This window comes from Phascolarctos cinereus, unplaced genomic scaffold, assembly GCF_003287225.1.
Source record: "Phascolarctos cinereus isolate Bilbo 61053 unplaced genomic scaffold, phaCin_HiC Scaffold_4;HRSCAF=312, whole genome shotgun sequence".
NCBI lineage: Eukaryota > Metazoa > Chordata > Mammalia > Diprotodontia > Phascolarctidae > Phascolarctos > Phascolarctos cinereus.
Window position 1 is genome coordinate 311,653,716 of NW_027555847.1, and position 25,140 is coordinate 311,678,855.

The 25,140-nt window shown below is 36.4% G+C and overlaps 1 protein-coding gene across 1 annotated transcript in view; it reads right to left on the minus strand.

Moving 5' to 3' along the window:
- The window catches only part of FAM151B (family with sequence similarity 151 member B), a 55,067-nt gene that overhangs the window by 10,754 nt on the left and 19,173 nt on the right, over window positions 1-25,140 (minus strand). Inside the window, 3 exon segments of the mRNA XM_021007545.2 lie at window positions 4,389-4,524; window positions 10,878-10,995; window positions 10,997-11,096. Coding sequence (XP_020863204.1) covers window positions 4,389-4,524; window positions 10,878-10,995; window positions 10,997-11,096 — 354 coding nt within the window.

Below are 25,140 nucleotides of genomic sequence, written 5' to 3' on the forward strand. Positions count from 1 at the left end.
GTGGCAAGTGGAGGATGTGATTGGGGCGGAGACTCAGGTGGGGAAATTAGGCCCTTCGGATAGGCTGTAACCTCTATAGTACTCAGCGAATGGGGAAACAGGGAACAGGGAAAGGAAATTCGAATGAGGAACAGGTGGTAAAAAGATGTGCATTTGTTGATACGTGTGCTCTCATATGCATGCTCTCACACATGTGGGATGCCCAGCCTTCCTGGGTCACTAATAAACCTTCTTCGTGATTGAACAATGGCTTCATGGAATTCATGATATTGATATAGATAACAACATGGAGGGGAGTAATGGGTAATAAGGCTGGAAAGGTAAGTGAGAGCCAGATTTAAGCTATACAGAGGAATTTATATTTGATTGTTAAGGTAATTGGGTGCTACTGGAGCTTATTCTTTAGGAATAAAGGAGGTATTAAACATCAAGGTTCTCAAGTTATCTGAGAGGAAGTGAAGGAGCTAAAGGAATAGAAGACTCTCAAAGGGTTTTTAGACCATTTGTGCCAGCATAGAGGCTCTGATACAAGGATTATGATAATATGAGAAACTTTATCAAATGCTCACTGTCCCATAATGTCCTAATTATACCTTTCTGCCATAAAAACATCAAGATATTTGCTCCTTTCCAGTCCTTTGGAATCTCTCCCGTTCTTCACAGTCTTTCAAAGATCACTGACAGTGGCTCAGCAATTACACAGACCAGTCCTTTCAGTGTTTTGGGATGTACTTAATCCAGATATGATGGTTTAAAGTAACTGAAGGCAGTTGAGGGCTCTCTTTCTATCTCTTTACTTATCCTGTTTTTCAGCTCCCTGTTAACCATTTTTGTTCTATCCTTTCCTGTCCAAAGATCATTCTCCCTGGCAAAAAAAAAAAAAGAGAGAGAGAGAGAGAGAGAAGCAAAATTATGTGAGCCAGTAAAAAATGTGTTAATACTATGCTTAGTTTTCATGTTGGCTCTTATGGAAACAGTCAAATCATCAATTTTACAAATAATAATTACCAAAACCAACCTATATGAAATTATGAAGTTAAACAAAATGAAATGATTTGTGCTAACTCATATACACTCTCTTATCTAGTATCCCATGTATTTGATGGCAGAAATTTAGTTTGTTGCTATGCAACAGTGTTGTTTTCAATCAAAAAAATCTATTTGACTTTTGCTGATATCTACATGCACTATGTAACTAAATTTACCTACAAAGATTAAACAAAGCTTTACTTGTAGATGTACTATGTAGCTTTTTTTTTGTGAGGCAATCAGGATTAAGTGACTTGGTCACACAGCTAGTGTCAAGGGTCTGGTCTGAGGCTGGATTTGAACTCAGGTCCTTCTGACTTCAGGGCCGGTGCTCTATCCACTGTGCCACCTCGCTGCCCAGCATTTTAACAATAAAGGAAAGAAACTGTCACATTGGTTCGAATACAGAGGTTGTGCTTCACCTCTCCCCACAAATATGACTTTTATAAAACCATAGTGTGGCCTGTAATCAAAGTCTTAATAAAAGGACAACAATGAAAGTGATAAAGATGAAGAGAAAAGTGATGATAAAAAAATTAATAAAATATCTTTCTTTGAAATGAAGTATAAAAAACATTCACTAAATAGGTATTTTATGTAATTATTTTTCAATATATGTATATTTTTTTCTTTCAAAGAGATTTTATTTTAAGAATGAAGCCTATATTTAAGGGTGGTAGCCTTTAGTCAGCATATGATAATGTATTTAAATAGTTCATGATAGAACAGCAATAGGAAAAATATATTCACAAGTATTAAAATACATTAAATTCTAAGTTACTAACCAGTACTTTGTAAGTATACAGCATAAGAATAACTGTTGTTCAAAATAATGACCTCAAATCACTGCAAAATCATTAAAAGGACTTCCTGAATCACCAAAGAAAGACTAACATGGAAGAAGAGTGGTGTTCAAGATGAGGGCATGTACAGCAGGACCAGCTTGGGATCACTGAAAGTGCAGTGTGATTTCTCTAATGTAGTCCAGACTGATATTCTATTTAATTCCGAGTTCACAGGCACTGCCTATGTAAGATATACATACTGATAGGCTAACTTGATAAACTGCCTCATCTAATTACATGTCATAATCTGAATAATATGCAAATATCCACTTGGTTGTTCCAGAATGTACTGTTTGGCCAGTCTCTTCTGAGTAACTAGATATCAGTGAGGAAGCCTATTAGAATTCCAGGACTTGGCTTAGATTTCTTAAAATCTAGCCACTGCTCAGATTCTTAGAATCTGGCCAGTGCCTCACAGACTCTCAGATTCCTCAAAAGTCTGGTTAATATGGCTAATAAGAATTTTGTCTTTGGCTGAAAGAAGGCTTGGGTCGAATTCCTTCGGACAGGAACACCATGTTGTGATCTCAGGGTTCCAGTACCCCTAAGCTTCTAGACTTCATCATCTTGACTTGAAAATTAGAGGCCTGGCCCTCCAGAGAGTATGCCCCTGGTTCCTGGGGCAGTTAATCCCACTCAACCTTGAAACTCCTGAACTGATAATTTGAGTCTTAGCTCTCTTGATTGGGCTTTAGAAGGAAAGTGGTAAGCCATGAAATGCTTTCTATAAAAACATGAACCACTCTTAGTAGATGGAGAGACATCTGTAGAAGTATTCAGGAAAATCTTGGCTAAAGTCTCACCCCTGACACCTGTGTGATGCTGGCTAATTTACATCCATATCATGCAAAAGTCAAGACATGATGACATGATGTCATTGGCCCTCTTCAAAAATGAAGGACAAAATAACTTTATACAACTATTTTTAAGAATTGTAAATTTATTTCCAATAACTCTCAATAACAGAACTGTTTTTGGATTATGGGACGATTATATTATAACTCTGCGTCTTATCTATCAGAAATGTGTATTTTGGAGTCCTCAATCTGTTATAGATGGGCCACTAAACATGGAGAGTCACTGATTTGAGGCCTTAAAAGCCATATTACAAGGAGAGTCAGAGAAATCAATGAAAAGAGCAACTTACAGAAGCTAAGAACTAAGAACACAGAAGCTGAAAGAGCTGAGGAACTAACAGAAGTTGAGACCAGCTAATAAGAAAGGGATTATGATATGTTAGGCTTGTGATCTATTCGAATAAATAAGGCATATGGTTGGACTGTTCTGCTCTCATTATTGATATATCATTATTGATATTTTTGCTTTCTATTTAGCAAATATTATTGATATGTGTGGGGATTAAAATTATCCAACCTACAATAAAAGAGACTAAGGCAGAAAAAAAAAAGAATTCCAAGACTCTATGTAATCAGTGCAAAGTCATCTATAAAAAGCAGCTCGCAAAGACTTGGATTTTGTACAAGTGAGCCTACATACAAAATGTAAACCATTTTGGTGGGCAAGTCTCTCTGTTTTACGCCTTATAGAAATGTCGAAGCAATTACATTTGTGATTGAAGCCATCATGAAATTCTGTATGTTCTTGATATGCATAGGACACCTTGTTGGGGGACAGTCTTTAAAGCTGCTTTTTGTTCAACCAAGTAAATGGTTTTTTAATTGATTTACCAAATTACCAAAATAATACACCAGGATCTTAGATTCTCTGTACTTCTCAGTCAGTTGCCAGACTGTGATAAATTATTTGGGAAAGCCTTCTTCTTCTCATTATTGCATGAGATAATATTTGTAAAGGATTTTGCACAGTGCCTGCCATATAGTGGGCTCTTCATAAATGCTTATTCCCTTTCCTTCCCTTCTCCTCTTCCCACCTTGTGCTTTCATCAAGGATATTTTCAATGGACCATTCACATGAAAATTTTACAGAGATCACAAAGTAGGCATACAGTTTGAATGTCCTCTCATTCACCTGTTTTGAAGTGCTAAATTATCTGCAATTTCTTCCATTCTTTTGAGGGCTTTGTCTCTTTGAATTAACTTAAAAATCAATCACTGAGTAATTTCAAAACCGTATCAACACCACCAGAGATTTCTCCTGCATGCATTTGGTTGTGTCTGGTTAATATTTCTAACTTTATTTCCTTGAATGACATTTCTAACTTGCCATATTGTACACTGGATATGGAGGTGCTAGACAACTTGCAGAAATCATTCAGGAAAATTCAAATTTGTATAGAGCACAATTTGACAAAGGCAGGATGATGGTCACAGTGGGAATTAGTAATTTTAAATGCATTTTAATACATATTGGAAGCAATATTTTTTGTTAAAAAAGCAAATTTCTGAAAGTTTAATAGAAATAGAAGTGGGAATATGATTTTATGTGCAAATATTGATATATTAATTTTGTGGTCTATACGTAGCAAAGTCAGACATAATAAATCTTACATTTATATCAGTCCATTAAAAAAATAAACACTTTGTATCTACTTACCTATTTGATTGCTCTACCAGCCAAAGCAACTGATGATAAGACTGCCTAACTAATGCTGCTCTGACAGGAAATGTTACAGGCTGACTTAGTTTATTACATATATATTCCATATCTTTCACCATTGTCCAACTGTAGCCTGAAGGAAAAAGAAAGATAAAAATGTAAATGTTTCTACTAGAATTCTAAGAAATTATAATATACATCACCGATGGAGAGACATATTTATGTAACTAAGCTTTTTGTCTCTTCTGCTGTTTGTGGGGAAAGGAAAATAGGAGTGTAAAGGGACAAAGGAAATGAAAACATTGTGCCTTTAACAGGATAATCAACTACTGCAAAATTAGGTATAGAGTACACCAGCATCTCAAACCCATACTAAGTTAAGCTCTAAATTGGATACATGACTCAAATATAAAAAGTAACATCATAAACAAATTATAAGACCAAGAAAATAACCTTTCAGATCTATGGATAGGGGAAGAAGGATCACGAAGAAGACAAAATAGACAATATTGATACATTTTTTTTAAGTTTGCACAAACAAAACTGATGAAGTTAAAATTAGACAAAGAACAGGTAACAGAAAATTTTTGCAGCAAGTTCTTCTAATAAAGTTAATATCCAAGAGATATAAAGAACTGATTCAAATGTATAAGAACAAAAGCTATTACCTAATAAATGGACAAAGGATATAAGAAGGCAGTTTTCAAAAGAAGAAATCAATGCTATCCACAAAAAGAAAAAAATACGCTAAATCATTAGTAATTAGAGAAAGTAAAGCAACTCTAAGGTTCTACCTCATACCCATCAGATTGGCAAAGATGGCCAAAGAGGAAAATGACAAAAGTTAGAGGAGTTACGGGAAAACAGACGCAGTAATGAACTTTTGGTGGAACTGGAAACTGGTCCAGCCATTATGGAATGCAATTTAGAAGTATCAGCCCAGAAGTCACTAAATTGTGCATACCCTTTGACTACTACTAGGCCTATAACCCAAAGAGATCAAAGAGAAAGGAAAAGAAGCCACGTATAGAACATTCCTCTATTGGGGAATATTGGGGAGTGACTAAATAAACTATGGTCTGTGAACATTACAGAATACTATTATATCATATGACACAACAAGAAAGACAATTTCAGAGAATCCTGGGATTTGGGAACACCACATACCAAAGCAGTTGCCAAATCTAGCTGTTTAGAGCTCCACAACGTTTATTTATCCTTTTCTCTCCCTTCACATAGACACCACCCTAGTTCAGCCCCTAATCATTTCTCATGTGGACCACTGCAATGTTCAAGCCTCTCCCTGCTTCAATCTAACTCTCCACTGAGCTGCTAAAGAGATTTTCCTAAAGCACAAGTCTGACCATGCCAACTTCAGTAGCTCCCTATCACTTTTAGGATCAAATACAAACACCTCTGTCTGATCCCTTTGTAACTGGGCCCCAATCTAACTTTCCAGCCTTCCTACTTCTCTTTCTCTTTCCTTCACTCTGTGGTTTAGCTAACTTGTTTTTATTACTGTTTCTCACATTCATACAAAAACATAATTAAAATATATAAACATGAATAGAAAATTAAAATACACTCCCATTCAGTAAGCAGAACCACATAAATAAAAAAGTAATGGATTTATATGGAAAGCTTTGTGCTGAGTGGAAATCAATTTACTTTTGAGTGTTGATTTTGCATTATACATACTAAATATTTACACAGAAAAATGACTCCTGCTGAAATCTATTATTAGCTTTATTTTGTTACATATATATTGTGTATCTTTCACTTAAAAATCATCTAAAAAAGGAATTCTCATGTAAATTCTGCATATTCAATCACATTGCTGTAAAGAGCAAAAAGGTTTTTGTACTCTTAAAATTTTAAAATATTGCTTTTCATCTTTATTTCATTCTTTTAAATGTCTATTTTGTTTGTTTTACAATGTACATATGCACAATAGTACAAATGTATATTTATATTTTTATGATCATTTGAAATTTTTATTCAATTTATCAGAAACTACAATACAAGATATGATGGAGTAAAAAAAAAAACCCAAACATTAGCATCTTAAGACCTAGTTTCTAGTTCTAGCTGTAGGTGATGTATCCTTAAGCATGTACTCATAAAGACTTTTTCTTCCTATTAAAAAGGAAAGTTGGACTAGATAATTTCCAATCCTTTTTAGCTCTAGAATGTTTATTAAAACCCTTTGAACTCTAAGAGAGAGACAAATACGCAGAAAAAGTAAAGCTTTTAACTACTCACAGAGTATCAGATGTTCTTGTTCAGATTTTGGAAACAGACATAGAGAAGAAAGAGTAGCCACATACACGTAGTTTAATTTAGAAAAAAGATACATTAAAAAATATAGAGACAGCTAGGTGGTGCAGTGGATACAGCACCAGCTCTGGAGTCAGAAGCACTTGAATTCAAATCTGGCCTCAGACATTTACTAGCTGTGTGACTCAGAGCAAGTCACTTAATCCTGAATGTCTGAAAAAAAAATACACACACACACACACACACACACACACACACACACACACACACACACACACGGAAAAGCCTCAGTAAAGTAGTATGGGGATTACTGGCATTGTCAATCAGTGATCCATTTTTTTAGAACAATTCTTTTTTTTCACATTTATTTTACAAATAAACACACATATCAGGAATATAGTAAAAAATATTTTACTAATAGGTGAACAATCAAAAAAGCCGGGAAATCAATGGTCTCAGACCAACCTCATCAAGTTCAGAGAGGCTCATCACCAATATAATGTGGGACAGCGACCCCAACCCAAATTAAACTCAGAGACTTCTCAAAGTGGAAAGCAAAGGTTACCTTTATTACAATCTCCCGAGATGGCTGTCTGCTCCTCCCATACAGTGGAGAGAGAGAGACCACCTAATAGGGGCCGCCTTATAAAAGCAAATCTCCGCCCACCAGGAAAACAAGTCTCCACCCACCACTATCCCTTACCTTAACCGGGAGGTGGGGCTTACATTCCAGGCACGAAATTTAAAGCCAAGGACAAACGGTTCAGGTTGGGGGTGGGGCAGGGCTTATTCTTTCTGTTAAGTGCTTAAAAACAGGGTCTGAGTGGGGGAGGATTTTGAAAGTAGTAATCAAGAATTATTTGACCCTTTGAGGAACCTTCACTTCTGAGAGTTCACTTCTCACACTACCTTCTGAACTCATTACTTTAATTACACTGAGAAGTTTTCACTGGGACATCCCATTCAGTATGAAGAATTTTTGGAGCACTACCCACTGAATAAGACTGGACCTATTATATAATCTGTTTTATATAGCTACATTTAGGAATTTACTATAAAATATATATATGCTTAAAATAAACTTAAATTTTGATAAATTAATTCAAAGTTAGGACTAAAATTTCATTCTGGACTATGCTACACAGCACACTCTTTTTAGTTATTTAATAGCTTATGAATAAGAACAGGAATGATTTCAAAACCCAAAACATAGAAGAAAGCACATTTTTCATAAAGTATAAAAGTAGATATTCACATCTTTCGACTGAGAACCACAAAATGGATCTTAGGCCTACACACGGCAGATTCATGGCCAAGGGCAATTAAATGGGTCCTTCTATATTTCAGTTTCACTGTCTCTGAAATAAGAAAAAGAGAAAGCTATCCAATTTAAAGTAGTTTAAAACAACTTTAAGCAAATGAGGAAGAAGTGACTTCTAGACTCCAGTCCCCTAGGCTATAGCCCCAGGCAGGAGTAAGAAGGTAAATGCTTAACAACTGGATAAGGGGGTGGGGTTTAGTATGCTTTATTAACATTTTCTCCATCTTTTTCTTAAGTCTAGACAATCAACAAAACAATAAATCAAGCTCTAATTTGTAGCATTTGCCAATTTCCAAGGTGTAAATGCTCAAGCTGTTGAGAGACAGTATGAGCTGGTTCCAGCAAACCACTGGACTCCAGGCAAGCAGGCAGCCCTCACTACTCAAACTTGGGCTCTGCCCTCTTCATCTCTCTTCTGCTTCAGCTCCCCAGCCCAGGCCTCTCAGCATAGTGGTCAATGGATTGGGCAGTGGCTACAGAAGCAGGCACACCTGGGCTTCCAGTTATAACTCCTGATAAGCTAAGTGTTGAGATAAATAAGACATTGAAACAAGGTACCAGAGGAACTTACATATGAGCTAAAGGAAATGAGTGGGAATAAAAGTGCCAGACTGTACATCCTCTTCCTCTGTGGCCCCAATGCAGCTGCAGCTACACAGGACCAGAACCAAAGCCCCAGAACTGTGATCCTCTATGCAGCCCTCACTTGAGCTGTGGTGGAGGGAGGAACCCAACCTTCAAGTTCTTGCTGAATCAACTCCTTTATGGCTTAGAAACCCAGACACTCTTTAGGTGTACACCAAATTAAAAACACCAAAACCTGACTCTATAATTCCACAAGCACCCAACCCTAAGCCAGTAAAGCTTCTAACCCTATACAGCAGGCCTTCTCTTAACCCTCACCCACCAGAGACCTATACTTAGGGAAGGAGAAAGTTGCAGAGTAAACAGTTATCTGGGAATAGCCTGGTCTGGGCAAGTGTTCTGTTGTAATTCTATTTCTACAATATCACTGCTGTCTTGGATAATATCTCCCACCTGAGACTTTCAGACAGAGGCTTTGTTCCATCTTGAAGTCGAAACTCCAGACACTATATGTAATATTGAAAGAGCTAACGTGTCTGATAGAGAACAGAGTAATAGGTGTGGCACACAGTAAGTGCTTACTAAATGTCTGTTGATTGATATTGAAATGTGAGGTAATCTGATTAGAAACTATTACAAAACAGCAATCATGAAAACAATCTGGTACTGGCTAAGAAATAGTATGGTGGATCAGTGGAACGGATTAAGTACACAAAACACAGTAGAAAATGACCATAGCAATCTACTGTTTGATAAAGCAAATGACCTAAGATTTTGGGGTAAGAACTCAATACCTGACAAAAATTGCTGCGAAAACTGGAAAGCAGTTTGGCAGAAACTAGGTACAGACTAATATTTCACACCATATACCAAGCTAAGATCAAAAGGGACAATGATTTAGACATAAAGGGTGATATCATAAATGAATTAGTGAAGCATGGAAAAATGTACCTGTCAGATCTATAAATAAGGGAAGAGTTTATGATCAAATGAGATAGAGAGGATCATGGGAAATAAAATGAATAATTTTGATTACATGATATTATAAAACTTCTGCACAAACAAAATGAACACAGCCAAAATTAGAAGGAAAACAGGAAACTGGGGAAAAATTTTATAGTAGATTTCTCTGATAAAGGCCTCATTTTTCAAATATATAGGAAGCTGAGCCAAATTTATAAAAATTGAGCCAGTCCTCAATTGACATATGGTCAACGGATATGAACAAGCAGCTTTCAGAAGAAGAAGTCACAGCTATCGATAGTCATGTGAAAAAATGCTATAATCACTATTGTTTCAAGAAATACAAATTAAAACAACTCTGAAATACCACCTCACCTTTATCAGATTGATTTTTCTGAAGGAGATGTGGAAAAATTAAGACAGGTTGATAGGAGTAGTGAACTGGTCCAGCCACTCTGGAAGACAATTTGGAATTATGCCAAAAAAGGGCTATAAAGTTGTGCATACCCTTTGACCCAGTGATATCACTACTAGATTTGGATCCCAAAGAGATCAAAGAAAAGGGAGAGGACCTATTTGTACAAAAATATTTACAGCACCTCTTTTTGTGGTGGCAAAGAACTGGAAATTGAGGGAATACCCATCAATCAGGGAACGGCTGAACAAGCTGTGGCATATGATTGTGATGGAATACTATTGTGCTATAGGAAATGACAAGCAGAATGGTTACAAAAAACCTAGGATAGCATATATGAACTGATGCAAAGTAAAGTAAGCAGAACCAAGAGAACATTGTTTGAAGTAACAGCAACATTGTAATAATGATCAACTGTGAAAGACTTAGCTACTCTGATCAAGACAATGATCCAAGATAATTCCAAAAGACCCATGATGAAAAATGTTATCCACCTTCAGAGAGAGATCTGATGAACTCTGAGGACAAGACTGAAGCACGTTTTTTACCTTTCTTTATTTTTCTTGTTTTGTGAGTGTGTATGTGTTTGCAACATGGCTAATATGGAAATAAATTAAAAAATAAATAAATGTGAGGTACTACATTATAGATTGCAAATTTTAAAGGACCAGAAGGAATCCATTAATATCTTTAACATTTTTGTTATTCTGAAGGGAAAAACTATTATTGAATTTGGAGGGTGTTTTCATTTTATCTACATGTAAATAGTGATTATTTTTCCTTTTAACTACTTTCCCCCCTATTTTTAATTGTAATGCCTTATTATATGTGTTTCAGCTTTGTTGCTGCAAATCCTTTGAGGGGAACAGATGGGTATAAATCAGGAATAAGTAAACACAATTAAATGATTATTTTGTTTTATTACCTTCATTAACTTGATTAGGGTACCACCCAGTTGTCCAGCCCAGGGACAAAGTCACATCTGGGAAGAAGGATGTCACAGTGTCTAGAAATTTCTTTGCATCCAACTCATTGTTTTTTCCCATTGGGACCAGGAAGTATATCGGCATTAATCCACACAGGACGATTCAGATGTATCTTAACATTTTCCAGAAGTATCATGGATGGCTTCACTGCTGCCAGACTAAAAGTATAATACATCACACTGTCACTGAAACAAATTCCTGATGCTAAAAATAGAACAATATGAAAATAATAAATTTGACTTAATGCTTAAATCCATCTCGTCAAATAAGTAAGGGTGTTGTGAAAAATATTTTTTAAAAAAGAGACTTTAAAAGTACCAGACATTTCAAGATACACTACATTCTGATATTCCAACAGGTGAAAGAGAAAATTTTATGCTGAGAGTTAAAATGTCATTCTATATTTTTATTCTGAAACTTTTTCCCTATTCTCCAGAGACAGAGAGAAGTGATACGGATACACCATCACTCTGCCACCAGGATTATATGTGGGTACTGCACATGGATACTTGGGATTCCACGCTGGTGAATGGTATGCAGGTCCACTGGGCAAACTGAAGGTCCATATTCTCCCACACTTGTGTAAACCCTTGGGGAATTTTCATAAGCCCAATCTCTTCAACCTGGGGTATAGAATATCAGGATCAACATTCTTTTTATTCCCTCTAAAAATCTACCTGATTAGTGTTGAATTTTGCAAGCTTATATTTTACTCCCTCCACTAAAGACCTACTTTGATGTTTCATCATTCTAATATCCTAACCTCAGGCAGATTAGGCTAGTTTTTTCTTAAAAGTTATTGAGACACTCCTTGAGACATGGTTGGCTCAGGAGACTAAGGGCTCAGCTGAATCAGTTCAAGGGATTTTCAATGCCTATCCTTGCTGAATGTCACCACCATATCTAGTGATCAAACATAATAGAAACAACATTAATTATAGCAAGCAGTTGCTTGGCGGATGGTTGTCTGGTATAGAACTCTCTATTAAACAAGTATGACAGTTTAGCAGAACTCTAAGGCTTAAATATTTTTTGAAGGGCTTTGAGACAGTTCTAAACAATTACCTCTGACTACAAAGCTTCAACTTATAAATCAGAAACAGAGTGTATTTCTGATAGAAAGGAAAAACAAGTGAAAGATACATATGTGATGTGGATCACAACAGTGAGTAACAACCAGTTTCAAGTACTGAAGAGTGAGATAAAGTTATTATAAGTTACAAAAAATTCAAACAACAATAAATTATGAGAAGAAGGCTAATTTTGTCTGGTCATATAACAAAAACTATTAGTATCTTCTTGTACCTTAAGAATGTATGCAGGCATTGGCACACGGGCTCTTAACCTTGATCAACAAGTAGTAGTATACATTCAGAAACCTAGTAAATTCAACTAAGCATTAGGCCTTTCTTAGATTTTCATTTACTTATAAATTTCAGACCCTAGTTCTGTTTCTATACTTCTAGAAGTCAAAGACCTTTCTCTCAATTTTAAGAACTCATGCTTAAACGGAAGAATTTGAGGTCACATGCTCCCAGACCCCTAAATTATTTTTTGATGACAACTGAAGGCAATATGACAAAATCCGCACTAAATGTATACTATAAATAAACTACGTTGGTGAATGAAAGTAAGTTAGTGTCTGCTGTTGTTCTCTGGGCCTGAATGAAACTTAATTTTGAAACATTTGCAAAACCATTAATTTTAAAGAGTTTTAAAAAGAAGTTTTGGTGTTTAGGACTATTCTTCTGTGACCTAATATCAAGTTTTCTTCTTTAAAAAACCAAAGCATGGGTCTTTGTAACTTTCTAAAAAGAAAAAAAAGCAAACAAAAATCATATGACTTTTAAAGAAAAATATATTCATTTTCTACTTTTTAGACAACCAAAATGTATTAGTTTCTTCTATATTGAAAATGTTTTAGCTGTTTCCCCTATATTAAAAAAAGATAAATCAGTCAACATTTTCAACCACTTTACTCAGTCACACTGAAAAGAAAGGGAATACAGTAAAACCTATACAATTCAAAAGAAATCACAGCAAAGAAGGCAGGGAGGATTATGCAGTGGATATCTTCCTGTTGTCACCTCAAACTCAAGATGTTCAAAACTGAAATCTTCTTCCCCATAATCCTGCCTTTCCTCCAAACTTTCCAATTTCTGTTGATGACATCATCATCTCCCAGTTACCAAGTAGTTTGAAGTCATTGTTGACTCTTCCGTCATCAGTTGCCAAATTTTGTTGATTGTCCTACAATATCTCTCACATTCATCACCTTCTTTCTATTCTTATGGCCATCACTCTAGTCTGAGTCTGGATCAGTTCTCACTCGGACTATTTTAATAGCTTCCTAACAGGTCTTCCAGCTCCCTACTCTCCAATCCATCCTTCACAGCTGCCAAAAAAATTCTTCCTAAGGAACCAATCTGACTGTGTCTTCTCCCTTCTTGAAAACTCACTGGTTCCTATTTCCTTAAGATAAAATACAAACACTCTTTAGCCTGGCTATGAACTCTCCACAATCTGACTTCAATATTTTCCAGCCTCATTCCATACCACTTATTTCATGCAAGCTACAGTACTAGTGATCTCTGGAATGCTGTCTCCTAACCCGAGACATTTGCACATGCACACCACAAATATGTTCCGTTTTATATTTCCACCTTTTAAATTATTTTCTTCCTTTAAGTCTTAATTCAGGTGCCATCTCCTTCACAAGGCCTTTTCTGTCCACCCTGGCTAAAATGTGCTCTCCTTTCTCCTAGAGCACTTGGCATATCTCCTTTGTTTCCCTACCTTGTAAAATCTATTCAATAAACATTAAGTGCCTAAATGTGAAAGGCACTATGCTAGATACTAGGGATAAAAACAAAACCAAAACAGTGCCTGCCCCATACTTACTGTGCCCTGTTTCCAATCTTTTTATGCCCTGTGCCTAGCCCGTTGCATTATGAATAGAATGTAAGCAGTATTTTCTGAATGGATGTTCTATTTATTCACACAACCTAAAAGACCACACTACTCAAGACCTAGGCAGAGAGGAATTTAAAAGTACTGCATGGAGATCCTTCAATATAAATTAAAACAGTATACAGAAATTCACCAATAGATGATTTCTATATAAGGGACAAAATCAGGTATATGCAACCTTACATCTATGAAATACATCACTCACATTTATGAAACATACCATCAAATTCCATACCATCTTGGCCAGGGCTGATGCCTTGATAAATAACATAACTAAAAAAGACCAAAAGAAATAGCTTCTTCTCCTTCATATTTTCTTTGCCACTCCATGCATGTGACTATACTTCCAAAATGCATTTACAAAACTGTATTTTTAAAGTACAACTTTATTTAAAAGCTTTCACAAAGCTTTATTTTCTTCTGGCAAGGTCCTTTCATGAAAAATGAAGAAAGCAATAATTTAAATTAGTTTAAATAATAATTTTAAAAACAGCTTTGGTTTTTCTTCCCTTCCTTCCATTCTAGCTCACACCTACATATTTTTGTAATAACAGTTTTAGTCAGCCCATATAACCTTATTTTTTCAAATACACATATATATGAAAAAAGTATTATACTAATACTTTTCTGAGATTAAAAGTACAAACTGACAGTTATTCTGAAAGTTTTGAATCCCTTATGAATCCTTGTGGCTTATATGCATATAATAGAAAACAAGCTCATTGAGCAATTCTGAGATTCTCAACACAGGAACACAAACTCTGCATAAATCACCACTTACCAGTTACTCTTCACTCATACTCTTTTGAGCCCCAACAACTAGGCTTCTGCTCCCACCACTCTACCAACATGGCTCTGTTAAGGTTACCAATAACCTCTTAGCTGGCAGATCCAATGGCCTTTTCTTAATCCTTATTCTCCTTGACCTCTCTGCAGAAAAAAAAATACATCTACTCACTTTTAAAAATTCTCTCCTCCCTTGATTTCTGCAATGCTAGACTATCCCAGTTTTCTCCATCTCTCAGATCAGCCATCTTCCATCTTCTTTCTCTTCTCCCTCGTGTCATTTCCTAAATATGGTGGTGGTCCCCTAAAGTCCAGTCCTTACTATGCTCTTCTTCTCTAAATTCCCTCCCTCCTAGATGCTGCATACTAACACAATCCAACTTCCAAGTTAGACATTTGCATTTCTAAATGCCTCTTTGATGCTTTCACTTCAATACCTATCAATAACTAAAGCTCAACCAAAACCATTCTCTTCATCTTTCTAAAATTTATTCCTGACTTCTCTCCTTTCTGTGATATTGTTTAAAAAAAAAATTGAAAATCAAACAATAATTAAAATGTGAATGGTATTGTCATTCTCCCAGTAACATTAGCTAAAAATCCTACATTACAGTTAAATATGATCCTGTATTTTCTGTAACCTTATTCTATATTTGATATAAAGACCTAAGTCTCTTCTTTGTCTCTGAGTGAAGAAGTCCATGAGTTCAAAAGTTCATTCTCCTTCTCTCAAGTTAGATACAGATGTTCAGTCTTTCTATTGATCACTTTGAATTACAGAAAAACTGTGAGCTAAGTTTAGAGGTTCAATACTCTCATAAAACACTTTAATTCTATAAGAATTGTTATATCAGCTCCACCTGCAAATCACTTGTTATCCCTCATAACTCCAGCTCTTGAGAAACTCCATGTTTGCTAGCAAACAGTTTGCTACGCTTGAGAGCAGACAAACTGACCTTGTCCCTTCTTAGCCTCATCCTGACTAATTAAAAGTCTTATCTCATTCCCAGGCCCGTGAGTCTACAATCCTTGGTCCACTATCAATAGCCTGGAGATGCAGCTGGGTCCCATTAATCCATAAAACATTCCTCTACAACAGAGCAGGGTGGTCTTGGTTCCACATGTGCAAGTAAGCCTGCTTTCCTTAATGGAACCAATCACGATCCCTCACCTCCATGATGCTGCCAACCCTAAAATCAATTGGATTATTTCCTCACCTACCCTGTTGTATGTTTGTAAAAAGAAGTTGCATCTTCATTTTGAGGTCTTTGGCTTAAAAATGAGGCAGCCATTGACCCATTCTGTTTTCAGGTTCATGCCCTATTAATAAAATGTTATATTGTTTGGAGAAGATGTGCCTCAGTCTTTCTTTGCTGCATTTCACTCATGACACATAAATCTTTGACTCATTCTTCGCCCATATCTAATTAGTCAACAAATATTTTTTACTCTTTTCAATAATATTTTATTTTTCCCCAGTTACATGTAAAGATAATTTTTAACATTCATTTTAAAAAATTTTTGAGTTTCAAATTTTCTCTCTCTCTCTCTCCCTCACCTATCCCCTCCCTGAGACAGTAAGAAATTTGATACAGGCTATACTTGTTCAATCATGCAAAACATATTACCGCATTAGTCATGTTGTGAAAGAAGACACAGACTAATGGCAAAAAAAAATGAAAAAAATACAGAAAGTAAAAAATAAATAGTATGCTTCAATCTCTATTCAGACTCCATCAGTTCTTTCTCTGGAAGTGGATAACATTTCATCATGAGTCCTTTTGAATTTTCTTGGATCACTGTACTGCTAAGAATAGTTTAAAGTCATTCATAGTTGATCATTGCACAATGTAGCTGTTACTATGTACAATGTTCTCCTGGTCTGCTCACTTCACTCTGCATCAGTTCATGTAAGTCTTTCCAGGTTTTTCTGAAATCAGCCTGCTCTTCATTTCTTATACCACAGTAATATGCCATTACAATGATGTACCACAACTTGTTTAGTCGTTCTCCAATTGATGGCCATCCCCTTAATTTCCAATTCTTTGCCACTACAAAAAGAGCTGCTATAAATATTTTTTTATACAAATAGGTCCTTTCTCCACCCCATTTTTTAAAAAATCTCTTTGGGAGAGTAGTGGTACTGCTAGATTAAAAGGTATGCACAGTTTTATAGCCCTTTGGGCACAGAGTCAACAAATCTTTTTTGATCCCTCCTTCTCATATCCACTTGTTCTAATCCCTATTACAGCAACTCCTTGATACTAGATATTGTTAAAAAAAAGATTAAAAAAAATTAAAAAGTGAATAGTATTGTCATTCTCCCAGTAACATCAGCTAAAAATCGTACATTACAATTAAATATTGATCCTATATTTTCTGTAGCCTTATTCTATATTTGATATAAAGACCTACTGGAGTTAGCATCCTACAGCACCATTTGGACCTTGTCTCTCCCTTGTTTAAAAATCTTCACAGTTTTCACAGTACCTACAGAATGCAATACAAAGTCCTTAGCCTGGCATTCAAGGATTCCCATAACTTCATCTCAATCTACCTTTCCATATTTTGGAAGGAAGGAAAGAAGGAAAGGAGGGAGGGAGGAAGGGAGGAAGGAAGAAAGGGACACTGTAATAGGCACTTTACAATTATTATCTCATTTGATCTTTACAACAATCCTGGAAGGTAGGTGCTATTACTATCCCTATTTTACAGTTGAAAAAACTGAGGCAGATAAAACTGAAGTGACTTGCCCAGGGTAGCTACTAAGTGTCTGAAGCTGGATTTGATCTCAGGTCTTCCTCACTCTAGGCCCAGTGGTCTAATTACTGTGCCACCTAGGCTACCTCTAGGAAAAGGAAAGCTAGGCAATATAAAAACAAAAGATATAAATATATATCCATGTATAAATATATTATATATGGATGGATAGATGTGCACATGCGCGCACACGCGCGCGTGTGTGTGTATGTGTGTATAAACACACTCAGCTCTTTATACCTTCTTCATGAAGGATTCTCGAATTACTGAAGTCCACAGTAACCTATAATTTCTCTGAAGTCATAACCATGATTGTCTATATAAGGTATAACAAACCCACAGCCCTTGAGCCACATCAGCTTGACTGAAGTTTCTTAAGCTTTGTTACATAGCCCTTTTTCCTTTGTTCAGCTTATTAAATAATCTGATATACAAATATTTGTGGAAAGAACCAAAATTTAAATAGTGGTTAACCCTGTAAATAACAATAAAAAACAACAGGCCATTTGAATTTGAGATCATTGTTTATTAGTTTGGTTACTTTGTAACATCACTCATATTGTTTTTCTGCAATATTACTTAACTCTTCATTCAAATAGAATGTAAGCACCTTCAGAACAAAAACAATGTCATACAAAGGTGCATGTTTTAGGTAATCAGTAAGTGTTCACTGATCGATGACTCATACTATCCTTAGGTTCCTTTATGATTGTTTGAGACAGGTTAACTAAGTGATATCAATCATATTCACTTCAGAGGAGACACACCTAGTCAGTCTTCCAGACATGATATTTGAACCTGGCCATCCTCACAGAATTTTGAGACAGAAGTGCTGGTACCAGTACTTGCTGAAGAAACAGAAGAGTACATGATAGGAAATTTTGGATTACAGAAAGAATAAACATTCAGTAAGCACATAGTGCGTACCAAGTATTAAGTGCTGGGGATTCAAATAAGAAAAAGATAGTCCCTACCCTCAAGGAACTTACAACCTAATAGGGAAGACAACACACAAAAGAAAGCTAAAAAAAGGGGGGGGGACCCATAACCAGGGCAGTGGGATGCAGGGGAGTGTATCGTGGTGTCTAGCCCAAGGAGTGCAGCTAGTGGGAAATGAGTTGGTTGGTCTGTGAGCCTTCTTTAATTAGAGGCCTTGGAAGAAGTTCTTTGCTTTGTCCTTGAGCCATCCAATGCAGAGAGGAATGAGAATACTGGAGGTATGAGCACCAAAGCTGATGAAGTCTCACAGGATCATGTATTTAGTGGTGAAGAGGTCTCTTGGAAGCATGACAATAGTGGAGTCCAAGTCCAAGGAAGGTAGTTTGTGGGAAATGAGTAGTTACCTGACTAGAAGTGCCATGGTTTAGAAGACCAAACTTGGGAGCCTGTAAAATGCATGTATAATTAACATCTGCTTCCTCATTTTTGCCAACATCTATAAAGACCTTGAAGAGAACTGCTACCCTCTCCCTTTCCTAGTATAGCTAAGAAGGGGTTTGATGAGTAGAAGCATGACTGAAATCATTGGAGCATCTTCCATATGGACATATACATATAACTATCATATGCACTGAGAGAAAGGGAAACAGGAACACAGAGGCAGACTCAAGAGGAAAGAAATCAATACAAGATGCGTAGCTGCTACAAATCCAATGAACTGATGGTTTCCTCCTACATTTCTAGAAATGCCACTTAAGTAGCTGTGGCAACTGACAAGCCCACACATCAACTACCCTGACAGGGAGGGTCTTTTAGCCTTAGGGATGGTGTAGAAGGCATGTACTAGTTTGAGATGTGGAAATTCATGCTAAGTTCCTCTGTGCGCTCATCTGACCCATAATCCTCCCAATCCATTAGGAATCATTGCTATTTATCTTTCTTATACCAGGAAAATAACACTTCCCCAACTAGGATCAGGGAATCAGAATCTCAGAACTGGAAGAGCCACAAAGATTGATTAGTAGAAACTACTATACCTGACCAAGGATTCACTCTACAATATATCTCTATTGATCACAAAAAAGAGAAAAAGACCTACATGTGCAAAAAAAAAAAATTTTTTTTTTTTGGCAAGGTGATTGGGGTTAAGTGACTTGCCCAGAGTCACACAGCTAGTGAGCGTTATGTGTCTGAGGCCAGCTTTGAACTCAGGTCCTCCTTACTCCAGGACTGGTACTCTATCCATTATGCCACCTAGCTGCCCCTGCAAAAATATTTCTAGCAGCCCTTTTCATCGTGGAAAAATATTAGAAATTGAGGGGATGCCCATCAATTAGAGAATGGCTACACAAACTATGGCATATGAAATGTAATAGAATACTATTATACAATAAGAAATGATAGACAGGTAGATTTCAGAAAAACCTGGAAAAACTTGTACAAACTGACACAAAGTGAAACAAGAAGAACTAGAAGAACATTTTAGATAGTATCAGCAACATTGTGTGATGATCAACTATGAATGACTCAGCTCTTCTCAAATGCTATCCACATCCAGACAAAGAACTAATGGACTCTGAATGCAGTCACAACTGTGACTAATATAGAAATATGTTTTACATGACAGCACATGTATAACCTATGTCAAACTGCCTACCATTTCAGAAAGAGGGGAGAGGAGGAAGAAAAATTTGGAACTCAAAAATCTTGTAAAAATGAATGCTAAAAGGGGTAGCTACGTGGTGCAGTGGATACAGTACCGGCCCTGGAGTCAAGGGGGCCTGAGTTCAAATCCAGCCATAGACACATAACACTTAGCTGTGTGACCCTGGGCAAGTCACTTAAGCCCATTGCCTAGCCCCCCTCCCCAAAAAAAAGAATGCTAAAAATTGTCTTAACATGTAATTGGGAAAAATAAAACAAAATACTACTAAAAATATATCTTTATTCAATTTCATCTTATCAGATTCAGAATGTCCAATATTGGAGCATATTAGGATCTTTTGGGACCCTGAATCTGTCATATACAAATGTGCTAAACATGTCATCTAAGCCTTTATCCAAATCACAGATAAAAAAGTTCAACAGCACATAACCAAACAGTGATCTCTAGAACACTCCACTAGTGCTTTTCCTCTAAACTGATACAATTTATCATGACTTTCCCTAACAAATGGTTGTCTAGTTTTTGTTTCAACACCTCAAGTGATGGGGCAACCAGTACCTCTCCAGTACCATTCCACTTCTGAACAGCTCCAGTTGAAAGGAAGGTCTTCTTTTCATTGTACCCGAATCTGACTAGAGATAGTTGCTACCTCCTGCACCTCATTCCACCCTTTGTACCCAAGCAGAATGAGTCCGATCCCTCTTCCACATGACAGCCCTTCAAATGTTTGAAAACAGCCACCATGCCCGTCTGAGTTTTCAGTTCTTCAACCGAAATGTTCCAACTTTTTTATTTTCCCATTTCCCGCCTCTGGATGAGTAAACTTTCTTTTTTTTTTTTTAACATAAACTTGATAAATATAAACAGACATGAATATTTTCCTATACAAATACCAGAAAAAGAGGAATGTATATGAAAACATGAATCTCCACTAGATATACTTAGGATTATGGCATATACTTCAAATTTAACAAGGTAGTTCCCACACTGCCCTACTTGTTGGTGTCCCCTTCTGGATGTCTTTCTGGTCTCCGCATGTCTTTAAAATATTCACTGACATATTTTCTTTCTTCTTTTTTTTTAGTATTACAAAGTACCTCTCAGTACACACACACACACACACCACACACACACACACACACACACACACACACTCCTCCCTTCTAATACAATATCCAAGAATATGACTAATCTTAACTGAATGTCTTAGAATAGAACACTCATGAACCAGTGAAGAGTGGCAGGCACACTACAGAGCCCAAAGGGCACCCTCATTTCAAGATAAATCTGAATTTATAATTCAGAAAACAAGAATATTCAACCAACAAGCCTCCCTAAAAGATTACTTGAACTCCAGAATGAACCTCTCAAAGGGATCTGCTTTGGTCCAAAATGGTAACATTTCCCATAGGAATACCTATCTAGATGGAAAATCACAAATCTGACCTTTCCAGACTGGTGATAAAATCACAAGAATGGAGTTGGAGAAATAGTTTTAACTGGGTCAAAAATCATAGTAAGTTGGCTAGAAAATGTATTTGACAGGCTCATTAAATTGGCTAAGAATTCTAAAGCGGGGTTTTAGCTGCCACCTCATCTAACATATACTACTATCATGCTATCAATTGGCATTTTGGGCATTTTCCACTTGGAAATGCTCCAACAAGGTCCACAGGACAGTACATTGCTGCCCTAAAGCTGCTACTTCAGTCTATAAAATCAAAAGGGGAGGCATGAAATTAACCACAGTCAGATGATTTAGGGCATGGAGTTGTAGTTAAAGGAGTGAACAAGATATTATGTAATGACTAGTTAAGGATGGCAAAATAGCCACAAACAACAATCTTAAATGTAGTTGACAGTAAATACTGGGGCTGGGGCAAATGCAGATGTGGGCTGCTACACGAAGGAGATCAGTCAGTGAGAAGCACAGGAGAGTGAACTGAGAGGTAAGCTGTCAACAGTGAAAAATTTAGGAATCATTACTAGCGTAATTCAAGACAAGATTTAAGGTATGGAGAAGTCAGATACTTAACAAATAGCCAGAGGAATCTATGGCCTCACTCCCCTGGCCCTAGTTCCTGTTACACACCATGCTAGTATGCTTCAGGCTTAATGCCTTAATGTTCTAGTTAAAACTGGCTGCTGAAATTCTCCCGCAAACTTGCTGATGCATCATTATTATGATTTTGACTTTATCATCTTGAAAGCTTCCATGCCAAATAAAATGGCATAGTTATAACAGACTTTCATGTTTAATCTTTAGAGAACTCCACTTTATTGTTTCCATATTCCTTCCATGCCCCACAGAAAACATGGTGACAGATACTTTGTATGAAAACCCAATGTCAATGAATCCCAAACCCTAGAGGCTCTAGACCTTCAACCAGAGTACAATTCCCACATCCCACTGCTCATCAGGGCTACCACCCTGCATGCTACTCTGTAGGACAACAGGGGAAAGGGAGACCTCATGCGATTCTTCTCCCTGAATGAGCTGCTGTCCATCTGAAGTTATCCTCCCATGCTGTGCTTGGCTATACCAATAAATCATTTTGACGTATCCTAATGATAATCCACCCAAACTCCACTCCCATTTTGTATGATGCTTAGTTAGAAGGCAAAACAAGTAAGCGTTAGCAATGGCTAGTATATGATAAATACTCTCTTACTAATCTATTATAGTGTATATTTATATTTTCTGTTCTAAAGCACCAGACATTTGTGCCTACTATGGTGGCCCTGAAGCTTCCTAAAAAAGTACACAGTCAGCATGATAAAGTGGGAAGAGCATTACCTTTGGAATCTAGGGACCTGCGTTTGAATCCTGCCTCTGCCATTTACTATCTCTGTGACTTTTAATTTCCCTGGACCTCAGTTTCCTCATCTGTAAAATGAAAGGGTTGGACTAGCTGGCCTTTGAAGTCTCTTCTAGTCCTAAATCTATGATCCTATAAATGTAAATCACTAAGTTTTTTGCTTAAAAAAAAATGGAACTTCATAGACTGAAGTCGAAACAATAGCTCACCAAATTACTGCCAGAGCCTCAGCCTCTACCAATGTATTCAACAACAAATGTTTATAGATTTATGCCACAGACCAACTGGCATTCATTCAATAATCATTTATTAAATGCCAACTATGTGCAAGTCATTGTACTAGTGAAAGGAACCAAAAAAATAAAAAGAGATAATAGTAATACAAGGAAGAAAAAATAACTCTCCCTTTTCTTCTTCTGTAGAATATAAATTTTTTGAGGGCCAGTACTGTTTCCTATTTCCTATTTTTTTTCTTTTCTCATTTGTATTCTAGAAAGGAGACAAGAGAAAGCAATGAAGAAAAAAGGATTCAGAAAAAATACATGGCATCACTAGAAAGAAATGGACCAGTCAAGAGAGAAATAGGGATAGTGCTATTAAAAAAGTATACTGCAATGTGAAGGGCTGGCAAACTTATTTCGGCTCTCGATGCCATGACAACAGAGTCAACCCCTTGAGTTTTTATAGCAACACTTTAGGGCCAGTGAGCTCTTCAAAATTACACAAGACACTGGAAACTAAGGGGGTACCAAATAACTGAAGAATGGCTCAACAAATTATGGCATATGCATGCAATGGAAGAGAGGCAGCTGTTGCATAGTGGACAGAGACCAACACAACTCTGAAACACACTGACTGTGTAACACTGCAGAAATCACTTACCCTCTCAACATTTATGTAAATCTCTAAGAACAGAATTTTCCAAGAAGGTGCTTGCACTGGTAGAGGGAGTTTTCTCATCAAGAAGTTTGCTAATGTCAAGTGAATCACAGGCCCAGTCTCTATCACAAGACACATCCCAGAGGTAATGTAAAACTATTACACCATAGGAAACAATCAAGTGCTTCATTTCAGATCGACTTAGAAAGACTAGTACAGACTGATAAAGAGTGAAATGAGCAGATCCCAGAGAACAATTTGTGTAACAACAATCGTCAAGAAAAACAACTAAGAAAGACTTAAGACTTAAGATCAATGCAATGACCAACCATGATCCCAGAGGATTAATAATAAACATGCTACTCATCTCTTGACAGAGAGTTGATGAAATCAAGAAACAGAATATCACATATATTCAGATATGGACAATGTGGGGATGTATTTTTGCTTGACTGTGATATTTGATATGGAGTTTTTTTCTTTCTTTCAATATGGAGAGAAGAAATGGGGCTGCACTAGAACAATGAAAAAATGTTACAAAAAAGGGTCATTGAAGCATTTTAAAATGCACAAAAGAGAACAAAAGGAATGTCAGTAGGAAACAGATAAGAAAGAGATATCTTAGAAAATAACATACTGAGGGGGCAGCGAGGTGGCGCACTGAGCACCGGCCCTGGACTTGGGAGGACCTGAGTTCAAATCCAGCCTCAGACACAACACTCACTAGCTGTGTGACTCTGGGCAAGTCACTTAACCCCAATTGCCTCACCAATAAAAAAAAAAGTTGAATTTATTATATATAATATATATGTATATATACACATATATATATATATATACACACACACACACACATTTAGTTATATATATTTAAAAGGAAAGCAAGCTGAATGTAATACAAACTCATAACTTCATAACTTCAGGTATTATGCTCATTTTCCATTCTCTGTGTGGAAATGTTTCTCTTATTGGGTATTTGTTAAGTTCAGAATTTTAAAAATACATAAAAAATTAAATTTATTGCTGTACCCAAATTAAAGCACGCAATTTTTGGGTGACCTTTTTTTTTTTAAAGAAAATTTTTCTTTATTCTAAATTTAAATGTCCCCAAAATAAGCATTTCCATCGACACAAGAGAACACAAGATTGTGTATGAAACCAGAAATCTCTATTTCATACCATTTGCCTTTTTTTAAAAAAGTTTAAAATAAATTCCATACATTACTTTCAAAACTGCCCTGTTTAGCTTTGGTACTAATATGCTGAATGTATTTTATATCTAAAAAATAAGCTGTTTTTAAGGGAGATTCACGGTTTCATGTACAGTCCACTTTTTTTTCTATTCCTCTTTGTATATGGAAATCCTCATTTCCTGGTGTTTGC